The 22,519-nt window shown below is 32.2% G+C and overlaps 1 protein-coding gene across 2 annotated transcripts in view; it reads left to right on the top strand.

Annotated features, from left to right (window-relative positions):
* The window catches only part of LOC106467612 (ITG-like peptide), a 28,858-nt gene that overhangs the window by 4,016 nt on the left and 2,323 nt on the right, over positions 1-22,519 (top strand). Inside the window, exons 2-3 of one of the 2 annotated variants that reach the window (XM_022396547.1) lie at positions 11,699-11,855; positions 20,529-20,687. In XM_022396547.1, the coding sequence (XP_022252255.1) occupies positions 11,699-11,855; positions 20,529-20,687 (316 nt within the window). The remainder of the gene's footprint in view (positions 1-11,698; positions 11,856-20,528; positions 20,688-22,519) is intronic. The other variant, XM_013927978.2, reaches the window with a different exon arrangement.

Raw genomic sequence — 22,519 nt, 5'->3', positions numbered from 1 at the left:
CACTCTAAACCAACACCCCGGGGTGCCTAGATACCTCTTCTAAGTTTTACAACAGTTCCGGTCATGTGACTTCTTTGTTCAATACTGTATATATATATATATCCGTGTAAGTGTAAATTACTTGTACCTGATGATGACAAAACCTTGTGAAACGTTGTACATTTGCTGTTATGTTAAACTTATATTAAAGTTTTTCTTCATTACACATTCAAGCCGTCTCCAGCCATTATTAGTCTCAAAGTGGGTTCCTCGTCATCGAATATTTTCTGTATATTCTCATGTAGACTTTGGAAAAACAGTTATATCGCTTTGTTTCTGTAATTTTTTCCTGCTTATTCTTAGAGCTCATCTTTATTTTGTCTTCAGAATATCCACTGTGAAGGAGGTTCGTAGTGATGTGTTCTACTTATCCCCTCTTTGCATATTCTGTAAAACAAATGTTGTTAATTCTAGAAATTAGATAGTTTATGACACCTGTATTTACACTGTTGGTGTGTTTTGATTTGTAGCTGAAGTATTTACCTATATATGGTACAAATGTGGTAACTATTTCGTCTAGGAATGGTTGCCGTCTTTTTCTCTTTCCAAGGTGAGTTTTATGATTGGAAGTTGTCTGCTCAGATAGCTTATAAAACCTTAAACTTTGTGTGTAGTGTGTGTTTGGCCGTATTACGAATGTGTCTTCAATATTTCAGCTAAATTCTGGATCTTAGAGCGGATGTTTTAAGGGCGTTAATTTCGACATGTTACATGTAGAGATTACTAAGTATTGGTGATAAGGGTGAATCCATGGTTAGGCCTTACCGTAGTTGGTGGTATTTATGTTCATGTTAGAAGAAAGTTTTATTGATACGGATTGTTTAAAACCTAAACACGCAATATCTTATTATTTTTCTACTTTAGCTACTAAACATATTTATATCATAATCTCCACATTATACACCCTTAGTTCCTCCTTACCATTATTTAATAATAAAAATACCAGACGAAAACAAAAGTGAATATACCCAAACGTTGTCCTAATACTCTTCCCGCCAACATAGACTTTCTCTAAAAAATCATTGAAATGTGAATACTGAACCGACAGGTAAATTACTTGAGACCGCAATAACTGGAGGTTTTTTAGAACTTGGTTGAAGAACGCGAATAAGTCAACTTCGACTAAAAGAAAAAATAGACTGACATGCTTGGTGCTTTCCAAACAAATAATACAATGTGTTGATAAATAAAAACAATAACTAGTGTTAAACTAAAGTCTTATTTGTTTACACTGCAACTGTAATTCACTTCAAAACTGAAAAACAAACAAACCTTGTTACTTGGCATCACAGTATAGCTACACATTGGGTTTTCTCTGTTTTGCCCACCACGGGCTGTAAGCCTACAAACTCACCGTTGAGCCAATGGAGTCGGGCATCACAGTATAAATGAGCGACTTACATGTGAAGAAAAGAGTTGGGGGTGCTGACTAGCTGCCTTCCCTCTAGTCTATCATAGCTAAATTAGGGACGACTATCGCAGATAAACCTCGTATAGCTTTGAGCGAAATTCAAAACAAACATATGAATAAAAAGAAGAACTATTACTAATATTGCTGTAATTTGTAGCTTCTTGATTATTACTTTTTTATGAACTGGAATGTATTTTGATTTTCGCTGATACGCCTATGCTTGTTAAGTTTAAACTACTTGGAATTTCTGATAACGTATAAATTTCATGTTTACATTTATTACTTACGTTTTCATTATTTATTGGGCAATGGTTTTTCTCATTCAGGTGTGTTATATTGTGTTTTGTTGTATACACACACTAAATGTTTACACGGAAGAATGAAAATATTACAGATCTGTTGTTATTGGCACAATACGACCTCTTATACAGTATTTATTACTTATTATTTATTACTTCCATTGGAATGTTCGCAAATCCTCGAATTGTTCCGTTTTAGAAAATATCGAGCGCTCATTCAACTATAAAAACATTTATAGTAACTCAAAAACAAACCAAACATAAAGATTGTCAGTGTAAAGTTTAATTTATATTTCTGGAAATGTTATTTTGTTCTATATAATATGTAATAATAATATGCTACTTCATTTACGATGCAGGAGAGTGCCAGACTTTCTGATCTTGTTAACGGTATCGACAATTTTTTTGGAAATGTTGATTCTGAAAAAATAACAAGAAAAAAGAAAGACGAAATAGTGTTAAGTAAGCAGATTACTCAGAAGATATATTAGGAGGGTAGAATAAGTTAGAAATTTTCCAATATTCGAATAATTAAGAAGAATAAACAAGGTGAGACATGCAGGGTAAGGCAGACGGTAACATAAAGAGAAAAATCAGATATATGTATATGATGTCGACCCACTTCTCTGAAAACCAGTATACAAAGAAGTTCGTCCCCCGGTATGTCAGCGGTAAGCTTACAGACTTACAACGTTTCGTCTAAAACCCTGGGTTCAGTTCTCCGCAATGGACACAGCAGATAGCCTAAATCAAACAAACTAAGAAGCTCAATGAATTTTTTGTCTGGAAAGTGAGTGCTATAGGAGACAAGAAACAATATAGTGTGTTTTTAATCTAATCTTAGTTTTCTATTATTTAAGATAGGTAGCGTTGTTGTGTGGTACAGTTGATAGTTTATGAAGTTACGAGTTACTCTGATATCCTGTGGATTAATTACACTTTATGAGAACAAAGTTCCTGATTTTTTATCTCTTTACTCCATTGTCGATCGTGTTCAGTCTGATGAGTATATGACTATTATTTGACACCACAATTTCTATGGTAACAAGCATTTCCCAAGAATAGTGGAGTAAATATTAGATCACACGTCTTGACAAATTTTCCACATACTCTCCATTGTACGAGAACGTCAACTTTCGTGTCCACGTTCAAGCAGAACGTTGCAACAGTATGGTATGGCCGTGATTCTAGTTTCTTCGGCTGTCTTTCTCGTAAAAACAGCCGTTGATTTCGAGATGAGCTCATAGGTATTATCTTGCTAACGATCACACGATATTTGTCCAGCTTTAGTGCAATGACTTCTTGGATTAGAAAGGGTTTACTTTCGTAATCATAACCGTTTCTTTGCGGATGAGAGAGTGTTTTTCTAGCTTGGTTTTGGAGCCCGTTTCTGTTTCAACCACTTTGTTGTGCGAATTTTCCCGCTTTCATGGAGAATATCTAAGGCTTCCTTCTCCGAAATATGATATTTTCTTTAGCTTTATGTACATCGTCTTGATATAGGTATATCCTCACTTAGTCCGGAACATCACCGTGAACCAGCTGTACAGATACTAATGATATCGCCCGTGGAACCACAGTTTGCACTTGTAGCGACAGAACACTGTAATTAGCTTATGCAAATTGTCCTCACAAAGTGAGATTAATTCTCTGTGTAATAAACAGTTTATATTATTATAAGTTATTGATGCACCATCAAAAGTCTAATTCCAGTTGTCTGTTAGTACTTAAATGAAAGATTCTGTGTTATAGGCGACAGCTGGTGGTGTTTTTATTTTCTGTGTTGCAAATGACAGTTAGTAAGGGTCTGAACTATTTTGGTACAGTTGACAGTTTAACATGATCTTCTATTGATGATTTATAGCTGATCATTGACGTGGCTCTCTGAACACATTTCGAAACGTGTTTGCTTTTGAATTATTGCGGACTACGTAATAGTTCTTAACGTTTCTAGTAAACTTTAGTTTTAGTGGTAAAGGCGTTCTGTTTTACTTTTTTTTGTATCATCCACAACTAATGTGTTTCCAAGTTATTGTGGTACAATACACATTGTAATTCGTGGTATTTGTAGTTAATGTAAATTTTTTAAAAAGTTGATATGGTTCTGGACCGCTGGGAAACACTTTACTGTTGTTATGATATTGAATAACTGTTCAACACTTGATAGTTCATGCGATTCTGAGTAATAATGATACACGTGACAGTCGTGGTACTAAGTATCTATATTGCAATTGATGTAGTTCTAAGTTGTTAGTTATTGTAGAGAAGGACATTACTTTGATAGTGTTACTTTGCAGTTAATGTGAAATATTGTGCATGCTGGTCATTTGGTGTGGCCAAGTGGATCTGTAATATAGTTTAAACGAACGATAGTGTGGAACTCTGAATGAGTATGGCATAAAGAACCGATATGATTATAGACAACAAAGGCATTTTACATCTACCTTAACTCTAGTGTCTGGAGAACAAGAGTAATATAAATACACCTTAATCATATCAATGTCTAGTCTATCAGTATAACATATATCTACTTTATTTATAGTTTCTGGACAATAAGAATAAAAATACATCTACCTTGATAGTAGTGTCTAGATAATAATAATAATAACATATTTTTACATTGTTACTTTCTTTTCTTCACCAAAACTAAATTTCACTAAAGAAAAGATGACGTGGAGATCTATTATATTATTTGATTCGCTACTCTCGCTGCAACAGACTAGTTTCATCGTATTCACGTATCATCATCACTGCTTGGAAGAACGAACAAATAAATAAAGTTGGCTTCATATATTGGTAGAATTTAAGCAGTTCGTTTGATTTAATTGTATATTCCTTTGCACACCACTAATAATCTAAAATACTTTAGATTTTTAGACAACATATGATATACCATCACAATTAATTATCCATCATAATACACCGTACTAACTGGTTATTTATCTACTTGTTAATTTCTTTCTTCACCAAAACGTAAATATCAATTAGGGAAATAAATCTACTTTAATTATAATGTCAGGATAACAAGTGTAACAAAACTGCATTTTAATCGTAGCGTCTGGATAAAAGGATAATATAAATATGTTTAATTATAGTGTCTGGACAACAAGAATAACATAAATCTTCTTTAATTGTAGTGTTTAAGCAATAAATATATTATAAATATACTTTAACTGTAGTGTCTAGACGTAAAAAATAACAAATCAGTGACTTGATAATCGAACCTAATGTATAAGAAGAACATACATGCGTTTAAGTTTTGTGAAGTGTCTAAAGAACAAATAATATTTCAGTATTTGAGTGTTTGTTTGTTTGTAGTTATGCCCAAAGCTACACAGTGGGCTATCTGTGCTGTGCCCACCACGAATATCGAAACCCGGTTTCTAGCGTAAGTCCGCAGACATTCCGCTGTGCCACTAGGGGGCGTATTTGAGTGTAAAATGACCTTTTAATATCGACACAATGAACAACATAAATCGTAGTTTTAGTCTTTTAAAAAATAAAACTCACATTAATTTATCCAAGTTACTTAATTTTATTTTATACCAACTTTATAGTACCATTACACCAACTTTTCAATTCTTGTAATTCGAGTCTTTTTCCTGAAAGCAGTATGCTTCCTTTTTTTCTGTTTGTTTAACAGAAATTTTTCCAAACTCTTGGAAAAACGGATTTGTTAGGTTTGAAAATTTTCTTTAAAACGGTATTGTTTTATGTTAAGTATAGCAAACTGTTAGCATGCTAGTAGCTAAGAGCATGTTTAATCTTCTCATTTTCTACCTTATCTGGTTTCCCTATCCTATCTTGGTTGTTGCTCAACAACGCAAAGTTGAAAGATATATCGAATCAATGCGCGAACTGAAAGGTTTTTCTTCTGTACCTCAATACTCCTCGGATTTCTCCCTAGTGTGCTTAGTTTTCAGTTTATACTGATTGAGCTTAGTTCAGTCCTGTGGTACAGGTGGCGTTAATGATCGATCGGAACCCTTCACAAATACCTTGGATTACTAGGTTTGTACAAGCAGACACCTGCTCTCGCGATTTTGGTTCTCCGAAATATTTGTTTAGTATTGTTACTCCATTCATATAAACCATTTTACGTTGACAAAAAAAAAAGAACTTAAATAATAGTGTTTTTACAAGAAATCGGAAGAACAACCTGAAAGAATACTGCAAACTGTTTCAGTAAAATTATGTTCAGTTAGTTGTCATATCGTGTTTACAAAGTTTTGTCGTTTGTTTTAAAACATTATTCGTTTTGTAAAGAAAACATTATTTATTTACATTTTAAATAATGCAGGCGTATTTGTCAGGATTTTCGAGGTTTCTAAAAACCAAACTGCGTTTACATTTCATCCTTTAATTAGTGTAGGGCAAAATAAGTAAGTTCAACTTCAAAACTACACCTAGCGATTCAGTGGGTTGAAAACACACAGGAAATTAATTAATCAGAAATCTTAATAAACAGTTATACGCAAGAACTTAAGGAAGTAAACTATTCGTAGTATTCTAAGTTCCTAATTGATAACAGTTCCTAACAGTCTATAAACATATTTATTCAGCTTTAAATCGTTTTACGAAATATATCAAATACGGAAACTTATAAAATATCTTAAAATGAACCTACAGCAGTTTGCATTGGAAAACAGTGGAAAATATTAAATAAGGTCAAAGAATTTATGAATGTAAAGAGAATCAATGTGTAAAAAATAATAATACAAACTTTATGTTGAATTTAATAAAAAATCTCCATACCAACGTTGTTTTAAGAATGAATAAGCATAAATAAAAACATACAATATTAAAAAAAATATGTGCTTTGGCTGCGTCAGTCAAGATAATGCACCATTATATTGGCTGCATCAATCAAGATAGTGCAACACCATATTGGCTGCATCAATCAAGATAATGCACCATTATATTGGCCACATCAATCAAGATAATGCACCATTATATTGGCTACATCAATCAAAATAATGCACCATTATATTGGCTGCATCAATCAAGATAATGCACCACCATATTGGCTGCATCAATCAAGATAATACACCATTATATTGGCTACATCAATCAAGATAATACACCATTATATTGGCTACATCAATCAAGATAATGCACTATTATATTGGTTGCGTCAATCAAGATAACAGATTGGTTGCATCAATAAAGATAATAGATTGGTTGCATCAATTAAGATAATACATCATTATATTGGCTGCAATAATTAAAGTAATACACAATTATATTGGCTGCATCAATCAAGATAATATACCATTATATTGGCTGTATCAAGCAACATAATACACCATTATATTGGCTGTATCAAGCAACATAATACACCATTATATTGGCTGCATCAATTAAGATTATGCATCATTATATTGGCTGCATCAATTAAGATTATGCACCATTATATTGGCTGCATCAATTAAGATTATACACCATTATATTGGTTGCATCAATCAAGATAACAGATTGGTTGCATCAATAAAGATAATAGATTGGCTGCAATAATTAAAGTAATACACCATTATATTGGCTGCATCAATAAAGATAATACTCCACTATATTGGCTGCATCAATCAAGATAATACTCCACTATATTGGCTGTGTCAATCAAGATAATACTCCACTATATTGGCTGCATCAATCAAGATAATACTCCACTATATTGACTGCATCAATAAAGATAATACTCCTCTATATTGGCTGCATCAATCAAGATAATACTCCACTATATTGACTGCATCAATAAAGATAATACTCCTCTATATTGGCTACTTCAATCAAGATAATATACCACAACATGCTGATGGTGATTAGTTGGTGCCAGTCGAAACTTGTCGGTTTTTAATATTGCAAGTTTTTTATTTATATTTATTAATGCTTATTATAATTTAGGGATTTTAAGTTAATATCAAATTTTTTTGTTAAGCTGAGCTAATTAAGCGAAATGAAAATAATGCGTAGAATATAAGATTAACTCATTAAACTTTTAGAAACTAAATAGACTTGTTTTTACTCACGTCGCAAACTTCAAACATCTTACATTAAACATATATGAGAAAATGTCTGAAAGTTACTCGATAATTCTAATTTTGAAACGTATTTAACTAAGTTTCAGTTTCACGTCTTTATTAAATTAATCACACACTTTGTTACACCAATGTGACATGTGACGTTTGGTAGAAGGACAATATCGTAATCAACTTAAGCTCCTCATTTAAGAAATCGTAAATATATCTGGTAATACAAACCGTATATGATTTTATATTCAAATATTTTCCTTAATGTTATTAAATATCTTATTTACTTGTATTCAATCCATATGTTGATATAGGTTGATATTAAAAAATGGTATTCTAGATATTCAGTGAATCTTATTACAGACGAAACTTCTATCAGACTTTTACATGATTTTAACCTGGAAGCTTCACTATTTAAAATATTTGTATAATGAAGAAATAAACACAGAGGAGTAATACTGACCAAACTGTAGAAACTCACAAGTCCTTTACCCAAACCTAGTTTCTATAGTTTGTAGTGATTAATCATACTTGAGTGTGCTTGTTGTTTACTTTTCGTACCCCCCAGCGGCACAGCGGTATGTCTGCGGACTTACTACGCTAGAAACCAAGTTTCGATACCCGTGATGGGCAGAGCACAGATAGCTCATTGTGTAGCTTTGTGCTTAACTTCAAACAAATACTTTTCGTAAACTCAGAATAGAACTAGAAGTAGACCCACACAGAAATGTTAAATCAAAAAGCTTCGCGTACTCACTTATGAGAATAGAATTGTTGATGCGTGATGAGAACGGGAAAATGAGCTGGTTTGTAACATACTCGGCGCTTACTGAAGAATACCTGTCATTATTTACAAAATCATGAACTTTACAGAGATAAAAAAAAAAAATTACTGCCAATGTTTCAGCTTTTCGAACAGCTTTTCCAAGCTCTGATTTTTTAACTGTTTCGTAATTCAATACTCTTTATTTTTAATAAACAGCACAGTGTTTGTTGATTACAAAAGTTTTATGTTGTGTAATTGACTACTTCTTTCCACCTGTCATACCCCTTTTTAGTAAGCTTATAATCAAAACGTTTTATATTTTTATATATATTTAGACGGATAGGGTGAAATTACAAAAATACTAATTTAAGTATTTGGTGTATTCAAGAAAAACGGTACCTTATGAGGAACAGTGATCTGCGCGAGATCCAAAGGTTCAGGTATACCCTTTCCTAATTCTGAATTACTTATATGTTTTACAGTAACTAGTTAGCAGCACTCACCGAATAATGGGATTAACTGTCACATTTATGATGCATCTGTAGCTAAAAGTACAAATCGCTTTTATTGGCATATTGCAAGCTCGAACCTTGAGCCTTCATATCCGCAGCCCAGAACTCTAATCGATAGACCACGTCCGGCTATAAAAATACTGAACAGATAAGACATTATTTGATATAAGTACTTGTGGCTTTTTAATGACATTAGTAAATTCTGGTAGCTCCAAAATATCCATCTTTATTAAAGCTATGTGAAAACCTAAGCATTAAGATGACAATGTTTTTAATATCATCCATTATGTGATATAAGTACTTGTGGCTTTTTAACGACATTAGTAAATTCTGGTAACTCCAAAATATCTGTCTTTATTAAAGCTATGTGAAAACCTAAGCATTAAGATGACAATGTTTTTAATATCATCCATTATGTGATTTTGTATTGGAAATGCATCCACTTTAAATCACAAACTTTTGTATTTAGTATTTTCTTTTCAGTCTAAACTAAGGGAGTTTTGTTACCTTCAGGAAACCATCACGCGAGTGAAGTTTTCCAGAGCTTTAGAAACTTTCTCATTAAGTGTAAGAAGTTATAATCACTCTATGTAAAACAGCTTCTAATAGTAAAAAACAAATGTTCATCAAACTAATTTTTATCATCCTCGTATATTTTTGTTTTCTCGAGGCGTATTCATTTTCAAACAAATTTTAATTTCCGGACTTTTTATAACGGAAAAGCCAGACATGTAATAACTGTTTACTCAGTGCACCACTACCGCGCCAGCAGAAATCCATTCCACAAGCTTTCCGTAGGTCTGCTTGTTTATAATTATGCGTAGGTTGTCGAAATCTATAAAGTTTTCTTCGGTAGCGTTGTAGGAACAGCTTCACGTTGTTCCAGAAGGAACCAAAACACGTGCAAACAGAACGTATTTTCTCAAACACCGGAAATTGATTACCATTTCTAGAACGATTAACGCGACCATAACAATAATTTATATAACTACAAATTTACGAAAAATTTCCGATTGCGAGTAATTAATGTCTCAACACTTACAAACAATTTATATTTGACAAATGACTAGTGTAAATAGACTTTTCTCTTAAATTAATCTTCAGGAGAGATTTTTGTGGTTCATGTTACTACTGTTACGAAGGTAAGTTTTATTTACTGTTTTTGTCATAATATAATTTCCATTATTGTAGCACTTAAAAAATCTTTAACAGGTCTACTAGCTCTTTGCTGTAATGATATATCAAATAAAATGTAGAAGAAATGAGCATACTAATAATACTATATAAAATGGAGTGTACAGGTGGTGTATTGTTAAATATATTTCAAATGAAGTGTGGTGGTAAGCATGTTAATAATGCCACTTCCATTGTAACACAGAAATTGGATTATCAATAATAATAATAATAGTCCAAATGAAGTACATAAGTGGTATATTAATATTAATAATAATTCAAATGAAGTGTAGAAGTTGATATATTAATAATAAATATATTTTCATTGAAGTCTAAAGGTTATATATTAATAACTAGTAAAGGTACCCTGCAATGCTGGGCTTATATAGTAATGTAAATAGAGACTTCCAATACTTTGAGCCTAGCATACGAAACATTCGTCCCTGGCGCAAGTATCCATGGCATTAAACGTCACTTTATCATTCTCATTTGATATCGGCTTCACATATTTTGGTTCTGGACTATTCGCTCAGTTGAACCTTCATTTACAGCATTAAGGTGTTAAAATTGAAATAGCTACCATACTCAAACCGTTCGTCCAATTGATAATCAACTTAAACTAGGATTTTTAAGTGGATTCAGTTTCACTGAAATTGTTTCAGCCAGTTCTTCATCTTGTGACACCAGACAGATGGACAGGTCAGCTTTATATATATATATAGAGAGAGAGAGATAGAGACTTTCAAATTGAATATAAAAGAGGAAAATTAATATTACCACTTGATATTGGATGTAGCAGTAGACATAATAATTATAATATTTCCGATAAAGTGTAGAAAAGTTTATATGATAAAGATAACGAAAATGCTTCATTTGAAGCGTAGAGGTGAATATATGCATAAAGATCTCCAAATGCAATGTTAAAATGGATATTATATTAGCAAAACTACTTCAAATGAAGTTTAGAAGTGAATACGTTAATTAACCTATTTAGAATAAAGCGTAAAATATATGTATTACAAATATTATTCTATTTAAAAAAAGTTGCAATTTAAATGCCGAAAACCAGAGAATGGAGAAACAAAGAAGAATATGAAAACAAACTGCAGTAACTTGTTTTTATAATAATTATTTTGCTTACATCTTGAATGACAATGTTCACACAATATTGCGTTCCAGGGTCATGCAGTATTATGGTTAATAATAAATTATATCTTCTCAGTATAACACTAATAAACTGGTTTTGACGTGAAGGTGATTATTGCCATCTATTTTTCATCATTTCGTTTTGTGTCAAATAAATATCTATGGATATAAGAGTAGTAATAATAAATTACTTGTTTATATCCTAAACGTATCCCTTCTTTTCTTGTCAAGCAGATTACATTATATTCTAAAAATACAGCTGAACGGAAGAGTCCTTTAGATTTCGTATAACCAGTTAAACGTAATCCATTTGTTCGTCATTTTAGAGCGAGAAAAAGAAAAATGGAGAACAAATCCTGGAGACGTTGCTTTCTAGTGATCAAGCTGAAGCAGCACTAAAGGAACAAGAAGAATGTTTTGGAAAGAGATGTCTGCATAGTGAGCAGTGCTGTCCAGGATCCGTGTGTGTTGATGTAGATGGTGGTAAGTGTGCGCATGTTTAGTCATTCATTTGTATCTCTATCTATCAGTTGAGTTATTTATCTACCTATCTGTTTATCTTTCGGCTGATTTGTCTGTCTACCATTTCATAATATCACGAATGGTAAATATTGAATATTTATTTTGTTTTTAGTTGGGGAGTAGATGACGAAAATAGTTTTTAAACTTGGTGTAATTTTTCTTTCTCAAAATCACAATTACCAGTATATGTATTGTGTTAATCAGCTTGGTAACCAAGTTACCTTCCATAATTTTGTTGTTATTTTACATCAGGACGTAATTCATAGAAATCTGTTATATTGTTGATTGGTAATCGCCAAGAGAGTACATGATAAGACTGAGATCATTTCTTAATTGTGAACCCCTTTGAAAATAAACAGTTTATCGAGACTGAATGTTAAAAGCACAAAAGGCTCAAAATAACTAAATATCGTTAACTTCCTTTTCTGTGTTCCTCTAGTATCAACTAATTAATATATAAATTTATTTTTCTGTTATAAAACTCATGTCTGTTGCTTTTCCTAGTTGCTTTAAATAGTGCATGTATATTTTTATGGTTCTATTCTCTTTGTTTTTTTTTCAAAATGTTGCAACATGAAGAATAATTTCAATTAGACGATAACAATTTTGTTCAATGCTTGACTCCTAATTTATTTTACCATTAGCAATTCTTGTGAACTTTCCACTAAAGCTTAACACAACAACTTGTATTTTCAAGTTCCTATTTGGATTAGAGAAGAAACTGGAGTGGAGTTGAAAATCTTTTCCGAATATGTCTTTCTAAATGAAAGCGCGTTCAAGCGTTTTTTGTTTTTTTCTTTGCTAAAAAAGTTTTCAAACTTCTGTTTGTAGATGAAAACACGTTCAAGTATTTCCTTGTTATAGTTGAAGAATCACCGTGTACTCAGGATTTTAATTAAATGTCAAAGCATCTCTAGTTCAGCTTATTAAAACTTGATAAAATATGATGAAAACGAATGCTTGGAATAATTTCTCTTGGATTAAACGCAACTTTTTATGCCCATCTGAGATGGGTATTTTAATGTCACATCAACTGAGATAAAATTGTTTACTTCAATATATTATTTTCATTAACTGATTTTAAGACGCACTCTATCATATATATAGAACGCACTTCGAAAATTATGATCTAATTCAGTTTTCACATACAAATGGGTTTGATCTATTTCTCTAGAAATATGTATACTTTAATGAAAGAAATGGTATAGGAGACAAAGGACTGTTGTTTGTTTTTAATAAATTTTACTATTATCTTTCTCTTCCACTTTTTACTGCATACTTTTAATCAATAGACAAAATGGTTGGAAGTTACAAGAACTTTTATAAACCTAGAGATTTTTGTTGGTGCTGTCGATAGGAGCAAAATTACCTCATTGAAACTCATTTTTCAAAAGAGAAAAACAAACATTTTTTTTTCGTTTAAAGTGATCTGATTTCTGATCTTCATAACGTTTCGTTTTGTGCTTAACTATTTCAGACTACTATTTACTACCCTCTGTTCCTTAACCGATAAATGAGATGTTAGTTACATGACGTATTGTAATCTTTATTTGTTAACCTCCAGTCTTTAACTGATAAATGAGATGCTAGTTACATGATATACTGTAATCTTTATTTGTTACCCTCCAGTCTTTAACCGATAAATGAGATGCTAGTTACATGATATACTGTAATCATTATTTGTTAACCTCCATTCCTTAACCGATAAATGAGGTGTAGTTACATGATATACTGTAATCTTTATTTGTTACCCGCCAGTTATTAACCGATAAATGATATGTTAGTTACGTGATATACTGTAATCATTATTTGTTAACCTCCATTCCTTAACCGATAAATGAGATGCTAGTTACATGATATACTGTAATCTTTATTTGTTACTCTCTATTCCTTAATCGATAAATGAGATGCTAGTTACATGATATACTGTAATCTTTATTTGTTACCCTCCGGTCTTTAACTGATAAATGAGATGCTAGTTACATGATATACTGTAATCTTTATTTGTTACCCTCCGGTCTTTAACTGATAAATGAGATGCTAGTTACATGATATACTGTAATCTTTATTTGTTACCCTCCACTCCTTAATCGATAAATGAGATGTTAGTTACATGATATACTGTAATCTTTATTTGTTTAGCCGATAAATGAGATGCTTGTTACAGTGGGGTATATGCGCTTTGTCCACCGCGTAGAATAGAAACTTGAATTGTAACATTGTAAGTCTTAAATACCAAAATATTTATTTACTTGATAAAAAACACCATTTCGTAAACTAATTTGAAATAAAAGACTAAATTTAATCATTCAAAACGCATTCATGCACATCTGTACTTCTGTAATGGAATATATTAATTTGTAGACATATTTAATACCAGTATTGACATTATTAAATTACTTTTGTTTGTACCTTCATAATGTACAAAATACCAGTAGCTCATAATTCAGTTATTTTATATTTTAAACAAAAGTAATGTACAATTCAAGTACGTTACATAATATCGGAGTAACGGATAAAAAATAGCAGTACGTAATTCAGTTACTCTTTACAATAATAAAGGAATGCGTACAACAAAGATATAACGTATAATATAATATACTTTACATATAATAAATCAGTGCTAATAAGAAAGGTAATGTACAGAAACTGTTAGAACTGACATTTAGAAAGTTTTAATGGTTAAACTAGGTTTAATTTAGCATAGTGTTGCGTCACCGAGGTCACGTGACTAGTATCACGCCACGTACTTCTCGAACCTTCGTGAATTATCGGGAGACTACTAGATTGGGGGTAGTCTGGTATATATAAGATGGTCACAACGTGACGGAACAATGAGTAATTGAATGCATGCGGATAAAATATTGTTGGCCACGTGAGACGTGAGCGTTTGTTATAGAGCGACTGTTGAAATTAAGTGTATCGTAAAGTTGTATTCCGAAAGAATAAACCAGTTTTATTTAAGAAAGGACTTGTGTCGCTAAAGTTTCGTCGGAACGAATTTACAGAAAATTAATTAACGAACAGAGACGTAACAATACTAAAAAAGTCTTTCGTCTATTTTATTTTTATTTCAGAAATAATTTACTTTATACTTAGTTTCTTCCTGAACAACATGTGATTTAACAAGAAAAGCCTACTATAAGCTCTTGTACGACAAATTTTTAATATGGAGTTATTGTACCTTTCAAAAACATAGAAAATATAATTGAAAAGGATATTGCGTTATGGAGCTTGGTGACCTATACGTGACACAGTTTTTAAGTTCTTAAGAAATTGTCCGTTTCTCTGATGTACTGCGCAAAGTTGATAAACCGACTTTCGATATGTTGTTTTCTGAGAGTGACAACCTGCTTCACATGTGGCAAAGCGATAACGAAGCAGCGATAAGCAAAAATGTGGACAATTTCCTTTGAGAAAACTCGGTTGGAAACTGGAAGCACTGAAGACTAGAACTGAATCTAAAGACGTTAACAAGGGAAAGAACTCACTAACTCTTGTCATTTATCAAACTTCTGTAACTCGTAATTAGATTCGAGTTGGGATCTGACAAGACGTGCCACTTACCAAATAGTATTATATAACTATACAGGTTTCCCATTGCTTCATTTTACCTCAGAAGATCATGTGCGTACAGAGACAAAATAAAATCAGAAGAAAATGTAGTCCGCAACAGAAATACGAAGAAATACAGACATGTTACTTGGAAATCATCCATCTGATTTTCTATCCACTGTAAGAGTTGCTTTGTAATCTCTAGCGGAGCATCACGTAGTAGAAAGTTTGATTAAAATGAGCCGTTTTTTATTTTGGGGGGAAGTTATATTAACTCATAAGTGCAGTTGCTTTGTATCTCTAGAGGAGCATCACGTAGTAGAAAGTTTGATTAAAATGACTTATGAGTTAATATAACTTCCTCCAAAAATAAAAAAACGGCTCATTTTAATCAAACTTTCTACTACGTGATGCTCCGCTAGAGATTACAAAGCAACTCCACTTATGAGTTAATATAACTTCCTCCAAAAATAAAAAAACGGCTCATTTTCATCAAACTTTCTACTATCACTAGAGATACAATGTAACTCGAATTATAATTCCATTACTTTGGATACCCACTTCCTCAACCCATCCATTTGTAGATCAGTTTGTGTTATTAAATTTCTTATTCAAAACCTTGATTTTTTGTAAAGATGTTATGGTCTGTAAGAAGTAACTCTTCTATGTCATGCTTATATTGTTACTTTTGTCATGTTTAATATGAGTATACCATGTTTCTCATCTGATTATTAAAGGTTGATAGTTCCCTCACCGCTTCACCAAGTTCAAATATCGTTAATCACCACTTTATTCTTTCCATAAACTGTATTGTGATTATGTTTTTTATTCCTATCTTCTTTTACATTTTAATTTCGAATGTCAATTAACTTATTCAAATAATTTATTTAAGACATTTGTACATATATTACTTACCACTCTCATTGTTATATAATTTCACATATTACGACGCTGAAGTTTTAACTATACAACATAAGCAAGAACATTTATTTGTACCTATTGTCAGTGCTTCCTCCCGGTGGCTTAGAGGTAAATGCGAGGATCAGTTACACCTATGGGCACAGTGCAGGTAGCTCATTCTGCAGCTTTGCGCTTAACAACAAACGAATAAATTATCAGTGCTCACCATTCAGAACTTGATTAATTATGTTCCTCTGGTATTTCTTTCAGTTAATAAATGAGTAAAATTTAATTGAAATATAACAAACCAATAAAGAATGTTAATGCTTTATATATTACTTATTTTTCACATGATGTTCTCCATGTTTATCGGAAATTTAAGAACGATTCGGTTAGTGTTTACATGACAAATTATGAATTACAATACCAGGATAGCATAGTAAGAGTTCTCGTTTATTCTAACAGGTTCTTGTGCTTTTTTTGTGGTTATTACTCCTCTCGGGTCTTCTCAAGGACGCAGTGTTTAAGATTTAAACTATATAACGCTGTTAGCTGTGAAAGACTCCATAAGGTGGGGGCTAAACGTGACATAAATAAATAAGTAGCATAAGGTAGCTAAATTTGTCTGAAGAACCAATTTAAATTAACACCTCAAAATAACAAACAATCAAATTTGCAGCTGATAAATCTTTAGCTTAAAACTTGCTCAGTACGTCTCTTCATCTCGTTCAGGATGACAGTTTCAACAATAAACAATGGAATTAAATAAAAAATATTGAACATTTCAGTAAAGTCAATAATTGTTTATTTTGTATTATGTAATCGCTTTTATCTATATATTCTTCTATCTATCTATCTATATATATATATAAACCACTCTTTGTTCATAACGCTCGACACTCTGTTGGTAACGTTCAAATTGGCTCAGTGGTTTGTCACAAGAAGTCTCTAGTTTATATCTCAGTCGAGTGGTTTTTTTTATAACTCCTTTTAATTATTAATTCATCATGTTTAGAACATGATATTACTATATTAGGAAAACCAGAATACATGATAATTTACATTAGGGATTTGAATTATTCGTCAACATTCAATTAGAAAGACTGAGTATTACAGTGGTTATAGAGCTCAACTATAATGCGTTCAAATCCAAGGCGAGTTAGGATTTTATATTAATCTTTTTATTATTATATTTGTTTTTTAATATATTTATTATCATATACATAAAAAGATCTTTGAATATTTGGAAAAATACGGATACAATTTTGGATTAAAACAGGCATAAATAAAATGATATTACATAATAAACACCATTGACTGTGTGTCAAAACAACTTAAATATATTTTCAAACCAATAGATGGCGATACAATACTTTATTATTGGTGTTTTTCACATATGGGAAGACATTTTTAAAAATGCAGACAAAACTTAAGAGGTTTTTTTATGAAAAGTTATATCTTCGCGCATTTGCCCTTCACCATCATATTTTTTGCCCTTGCTATCCCAATTAATAAATTGAAGGTCAGACAGTTGACTATGTAGAAATATTTCTTGGAGAACTAGTTTTTAGGATGGCTAAATTTGTAGGCTTTATTAAAAAGCAAATTTGAACATAACAAAAAATATACAAATGTTAAAATTATAATAAAGAACCACTTACATGAGATGACCAAATATACACAAAAAAGTGTTGTTTTCGTGAAATACTAGAAAAAAAAGATAAAGATTCTTTATACATTTATTGTTACTATAATATAATTAATTTTTATAAAATATGTTCATAAAACAGTTATTTAGATTTAAGTTTCAGAAGAAAAACTAATCAGCATTTACCGTCATATGATGGGCATTCAGCTACTTATAAATAATACTTTGTCTATATTCTAGTAGTTGATCCAATCTCAGAAGTTCTTATGGTTTCTTGTTGTTTCGCTTCCACCCATGCAGTTGATTAGATAGATTGCTAAATGGACGGGTTAATAGGTCAAACTTTTTACTTTTCAACTTCCGTTCTCTATAATTAAATACTTTCTTTTATAGTGACAAATTGCTTGAAGATAATTTGTCGTATTGTTCAAAAAAATTGGTAACATTTTAAACAAAGAACCGTTACTACACCTCGCCTGGAACAGTGATGATTAATAGATCCCGGATGAGTACGGCATTCGAATGATGGTCTGACTAGAACCACCAAGGGAACGTTACTCTTTGGCCAAGGTCTTTCGATGATTATAAGGATTTATCTAACTTGTCAAGCTGAAATATTATATCTAACCAGAGAAAGAAAAAACACAGTCGTGATAAATTCGATGACTGTAGATCAATGCTGCGTGAAATGTGAACGTCGATGACAGGAAACCAGTGTTTAGAACAAGAACAGTGAAGTCTCACTCACTGTTTAAGAAAGAGAATTCTAACGGTTACAGAGATGTCAGCTTCCTGTCATAGACGTGTGGAACAGCTCAATGATAATAATTTTATCACTTGAAGCCTAATATTGACATAAATTGAAGTATACAGAATTGCACTGTAAGGCCGCTACAATTCAAAACTGATTTCACTATAATCGTATATCTGTAAAAGCGTTCGAACGTGTGTACTATATACCTGAAAAAATTTTGTTTTAATTTAGCTAAATTCTTCACTTTCTTAAACTATACAGAAACAAAACACGGTGTTTTCTCAAATATTACAGAGTCTTATGATTATATTATAATTAAATCTGCTGTGTATGTTTTAAAAGATATTTAAACGCAATGAAATCCAGACCACATTTGATGTCGTGAAACGTGGGTTTCGAAAGGCTTATAAAAAAAAAAAGAATAAAAACAACAACAGTTCGTTGTATAAAATGTGCACAAAGGTGCTAAAGATAATAAAATATGAGTATATAAAAAAAAGTTTGTCGTCAGAATAAAATGAACGGTTAATTATTTATAAAAATGTAAAAGAAGTTTGATAAAAGTTAGTTTTATTTGTCAAACGAAAGATATTTTCTTGTGTAACACTTAGTACGACTTTATAATGGCTGGAGACGGCTTGAATGGGTAATGAAGAAAAACTTTAATACAACAGCAAATGTATAACTGGTACCTGATGATGACAAAACCTTGTCGAAACGTTATACATTTGCTGTTGTATTAAAGTTTTTCTTCATTACCCATTCAAGCCGTCTCCAGCCATTATTAGTCTCAAAGTGGGTTCTTCGTCATCGAATTAGTACGACTTTATATTAAAGACTGAGCAAAAATATCGATGCTCGTACATGTGACCTTTTTTAACCTTTCTAGTCTCCTTCATCAAACTTAAGAATTAGTTTGCCTATCTTTAGGGTAATTATTTAGAAAATAAAGTGTTTCTTGTCTATATTTAAATATATTTTTAGCCAAGGCATAGCGGCTCATAGAATGGCTCTTTTAGCTCATAGCTCCGTCATCTTTTGAGATCTAATTACAGGACTCAGGAGGCCAAACCCTTTCCATTGATATATTTGACCATGCCTAAGGTCTCATAGATTAAGTTGCAATAATCTTGCCTAAAATAATTTCAATTTGAGGGTAGGTTGGTAGAGATCCTGATGAGTAATAAAATTGAATCGGCTATACACGTGCCCCACGCTTCGTATTGCTGGCGCACAAAAATATAGCTAATAAAAAGGAAAATAAAAGGTCCTATAGATTAATTTACTCTAATCCTGCCTAAAAGAATTTCAAGTGCCGTGGCTATTTAGGGTTCCCTCTTGTTTTATTTATGTACAGGATGGGACAAAAATGACACTTGTTTTATTGAGAACACAATTGGCACCAGCTTATGTTCCTCAATAAGACATTAGAAAGTAAATTGTGTTCGTAATATTTTCTTTAGTGCCAACTACACTAATCGTATAGTATGAACTATTGTTAGAAGGTGTTTACTGTTGATATTTCAATACAGCATGTTATTTTCAATTATGATATAGTGTGCTTATTGTTGAAGTAGGTTAAAGAACAACCACAAAACTAAAGCGTTTTCGCAGAGTTGTATTTTTTCCATAGGGTTTTTTATTTTTTTATGTAAATTCTTCCTATTTTAACAAAATATAGCATCTCAGATTTGTATTTTATATTCATTGTTTTTACTCTAATACAAAACATGTGTGATTATATTTGAAGTTTTTATAACTACTTATATCGTTCTAGCAGTTGGTTCTTGCCTACCAGTTTATGGACAAACTGAAGGAAAACCTTGTACCCAGGACGCAGACTGTGGGGAAGGATTTCGTTGTGAAGAAAATACTAACGCCCTCGTGCGTCATTCTTGCCAGTTAGACGCTCGTGATGTCAGGAAGAAACAATACAGTAAGTTTGTCAGTTAGCAGTTGGTTTATTGGTTATTGGTAAGAAGGAATCTGCCATCATGATGGTATCTGGAGAACAACGTTTCGGCCCACTTGCGTTTTTATTTTTACATCGAATTTAAAAAGTAGTTTGTCTGGGTAGGATTAGCTTAGGTACGACGTTTCAAAGTTCTCACCACACTTTAATCTGCTTTTCTATCCAGTTCGTGATAAAATTTGACATCGAATTTCAAAAGTAGTTTGTCTGGGTAGGATTAGCTTAGGTACGACGTTTCAAATGTTCTCACCACACTTTAAGCTGCTTTTCTATCCCGTTGGTGATAAAATTTGATATCGAATTTCAAAATTAGTTTGTCTGGATAGGATTAGCTTAGGTACGACGTTTCAAAGTTCTCACCACACTTTAAGCTGCTTTTCTATCCCGTTGGTGATAAAATTTGACATCGAATTTAAAAAGTAGTTTGTCTGGGTAGGATTAGCTTAGGTACGACGTTTCAAATGTTCTCACCACACTTTAAGCTGCTTTTCTATCCCGTTGGTGATAAAAGCATATATGACTAATCTTTCAAAACGTTTTTCCTTATGTTATCCTACTTAGACAGTGCCGGGTGTGGCCTTTGTTAGCGTACCGGCGTGTGGATAGAAGGCCCACAATTCGCACGGCGGTGCCTTTTTTTTTGTTGTTGTTGATATTCGTTTAGTTTAAAGAGTTAGCAGGGTGTAAACTCTTCCCAATTGGGGTGCACGGGAATATTTATATTCCCCTTTGTCTCTGAATACGTTTCGCATTTTCAGCTGTGTATGACAGGGAAGCCCTTGTTGCGGCGAATCATGTTAACTGTCTACCTTTTCTCTGATCACTAGTTCAAAACTAGAGATAGTTATATTTGAACCCCAGAGGTCTTTAACTTGGTCACTTAGCCAATCTACGCTTAAAGCGCCGTTCGTTTTGAAAAAAAAATACCTACAACGACAGACTATATTAAAATGAAACAGTCAGTTTTCTGACAAACATCGCTAGTGATGGGCTGACTGTGTTCTACACTTTTGTTATATCTGTTCGGAAGGTTAAAATGGTTACAAAACAAAATAAAATATTTCACTTTCGAGTAATTACAGGTTTTTTCTCGTCATCTCCGGCATCCAATAAACACATTAGTTATTGTTTTTAAAGCCAAGTTGGATTTTTGAAAAAATAATTACATATGAGATGTTTGATCGGAGTACAATGTGAAACTAATAAGAATTGTTTGCCGGAATGTAATATCTCGGTACAACAGGTAATTGTCAAGTATTGAAATATATTATAAATATTAAAATATTTAGTATTGCATACTAACGATACTGAGGTATAACACTTGGTCTAAATTAGTGATTTCCTATTGTACAGTTATTTTAAATCTATTATTGTATTTTATTCAAACATCTTATGATGTGTAGTAAATGTAATGTATTATTATACACCTAATTTGGGGATGTCGTTAAAGAGCCTGCTTTACTTTTTCAAACAGATTTAACAATGTAGTTGAACGTGCTTATCAAGTCACCACAAGCGTGCAGAGTTATCTTTCGTTGTCCTGTTAGTTTATCAGTTTGTTATAATTGGTTTCGAAATTGTTTGATGAAGAATTAATAGCCTAGATTTGGACTCTCCGTGATACTCTTTCTTTTTTATTACACAGTGGGCCCGGCATGGCCAGGTGGTTAAGGAGCTTACTCGCAATCTAAGGGTCACGGGTTCGAATCCCCGTCACACCAACCATGCTCGCCCTTTCAGCCGTGGGGGCGTTATAATGTTATGGTCAATCCCACTGTTCGTTGGTAAAAGTGTAG

This window comes from Limulus polyphemus, unplaced genomic scaffold (genome assembly GCF_000517525.1).
Source record: "Limulus polyphemus unplaced genomic scaffold, Limulus_polyphemus-2.1.2 Scaffold81, whole genome shotgun sequence".
Classification (NCBI taxonomy): domain Eukaryota; kingdom Metazoa; phylum Arthropoda; class Merostomata; order Xiphosura; family Limulidae; genus Limulus; species Limulus polyphemus.
This window is presented reverse-complemented; position numbering and strand designations above follow the sequence as displayed.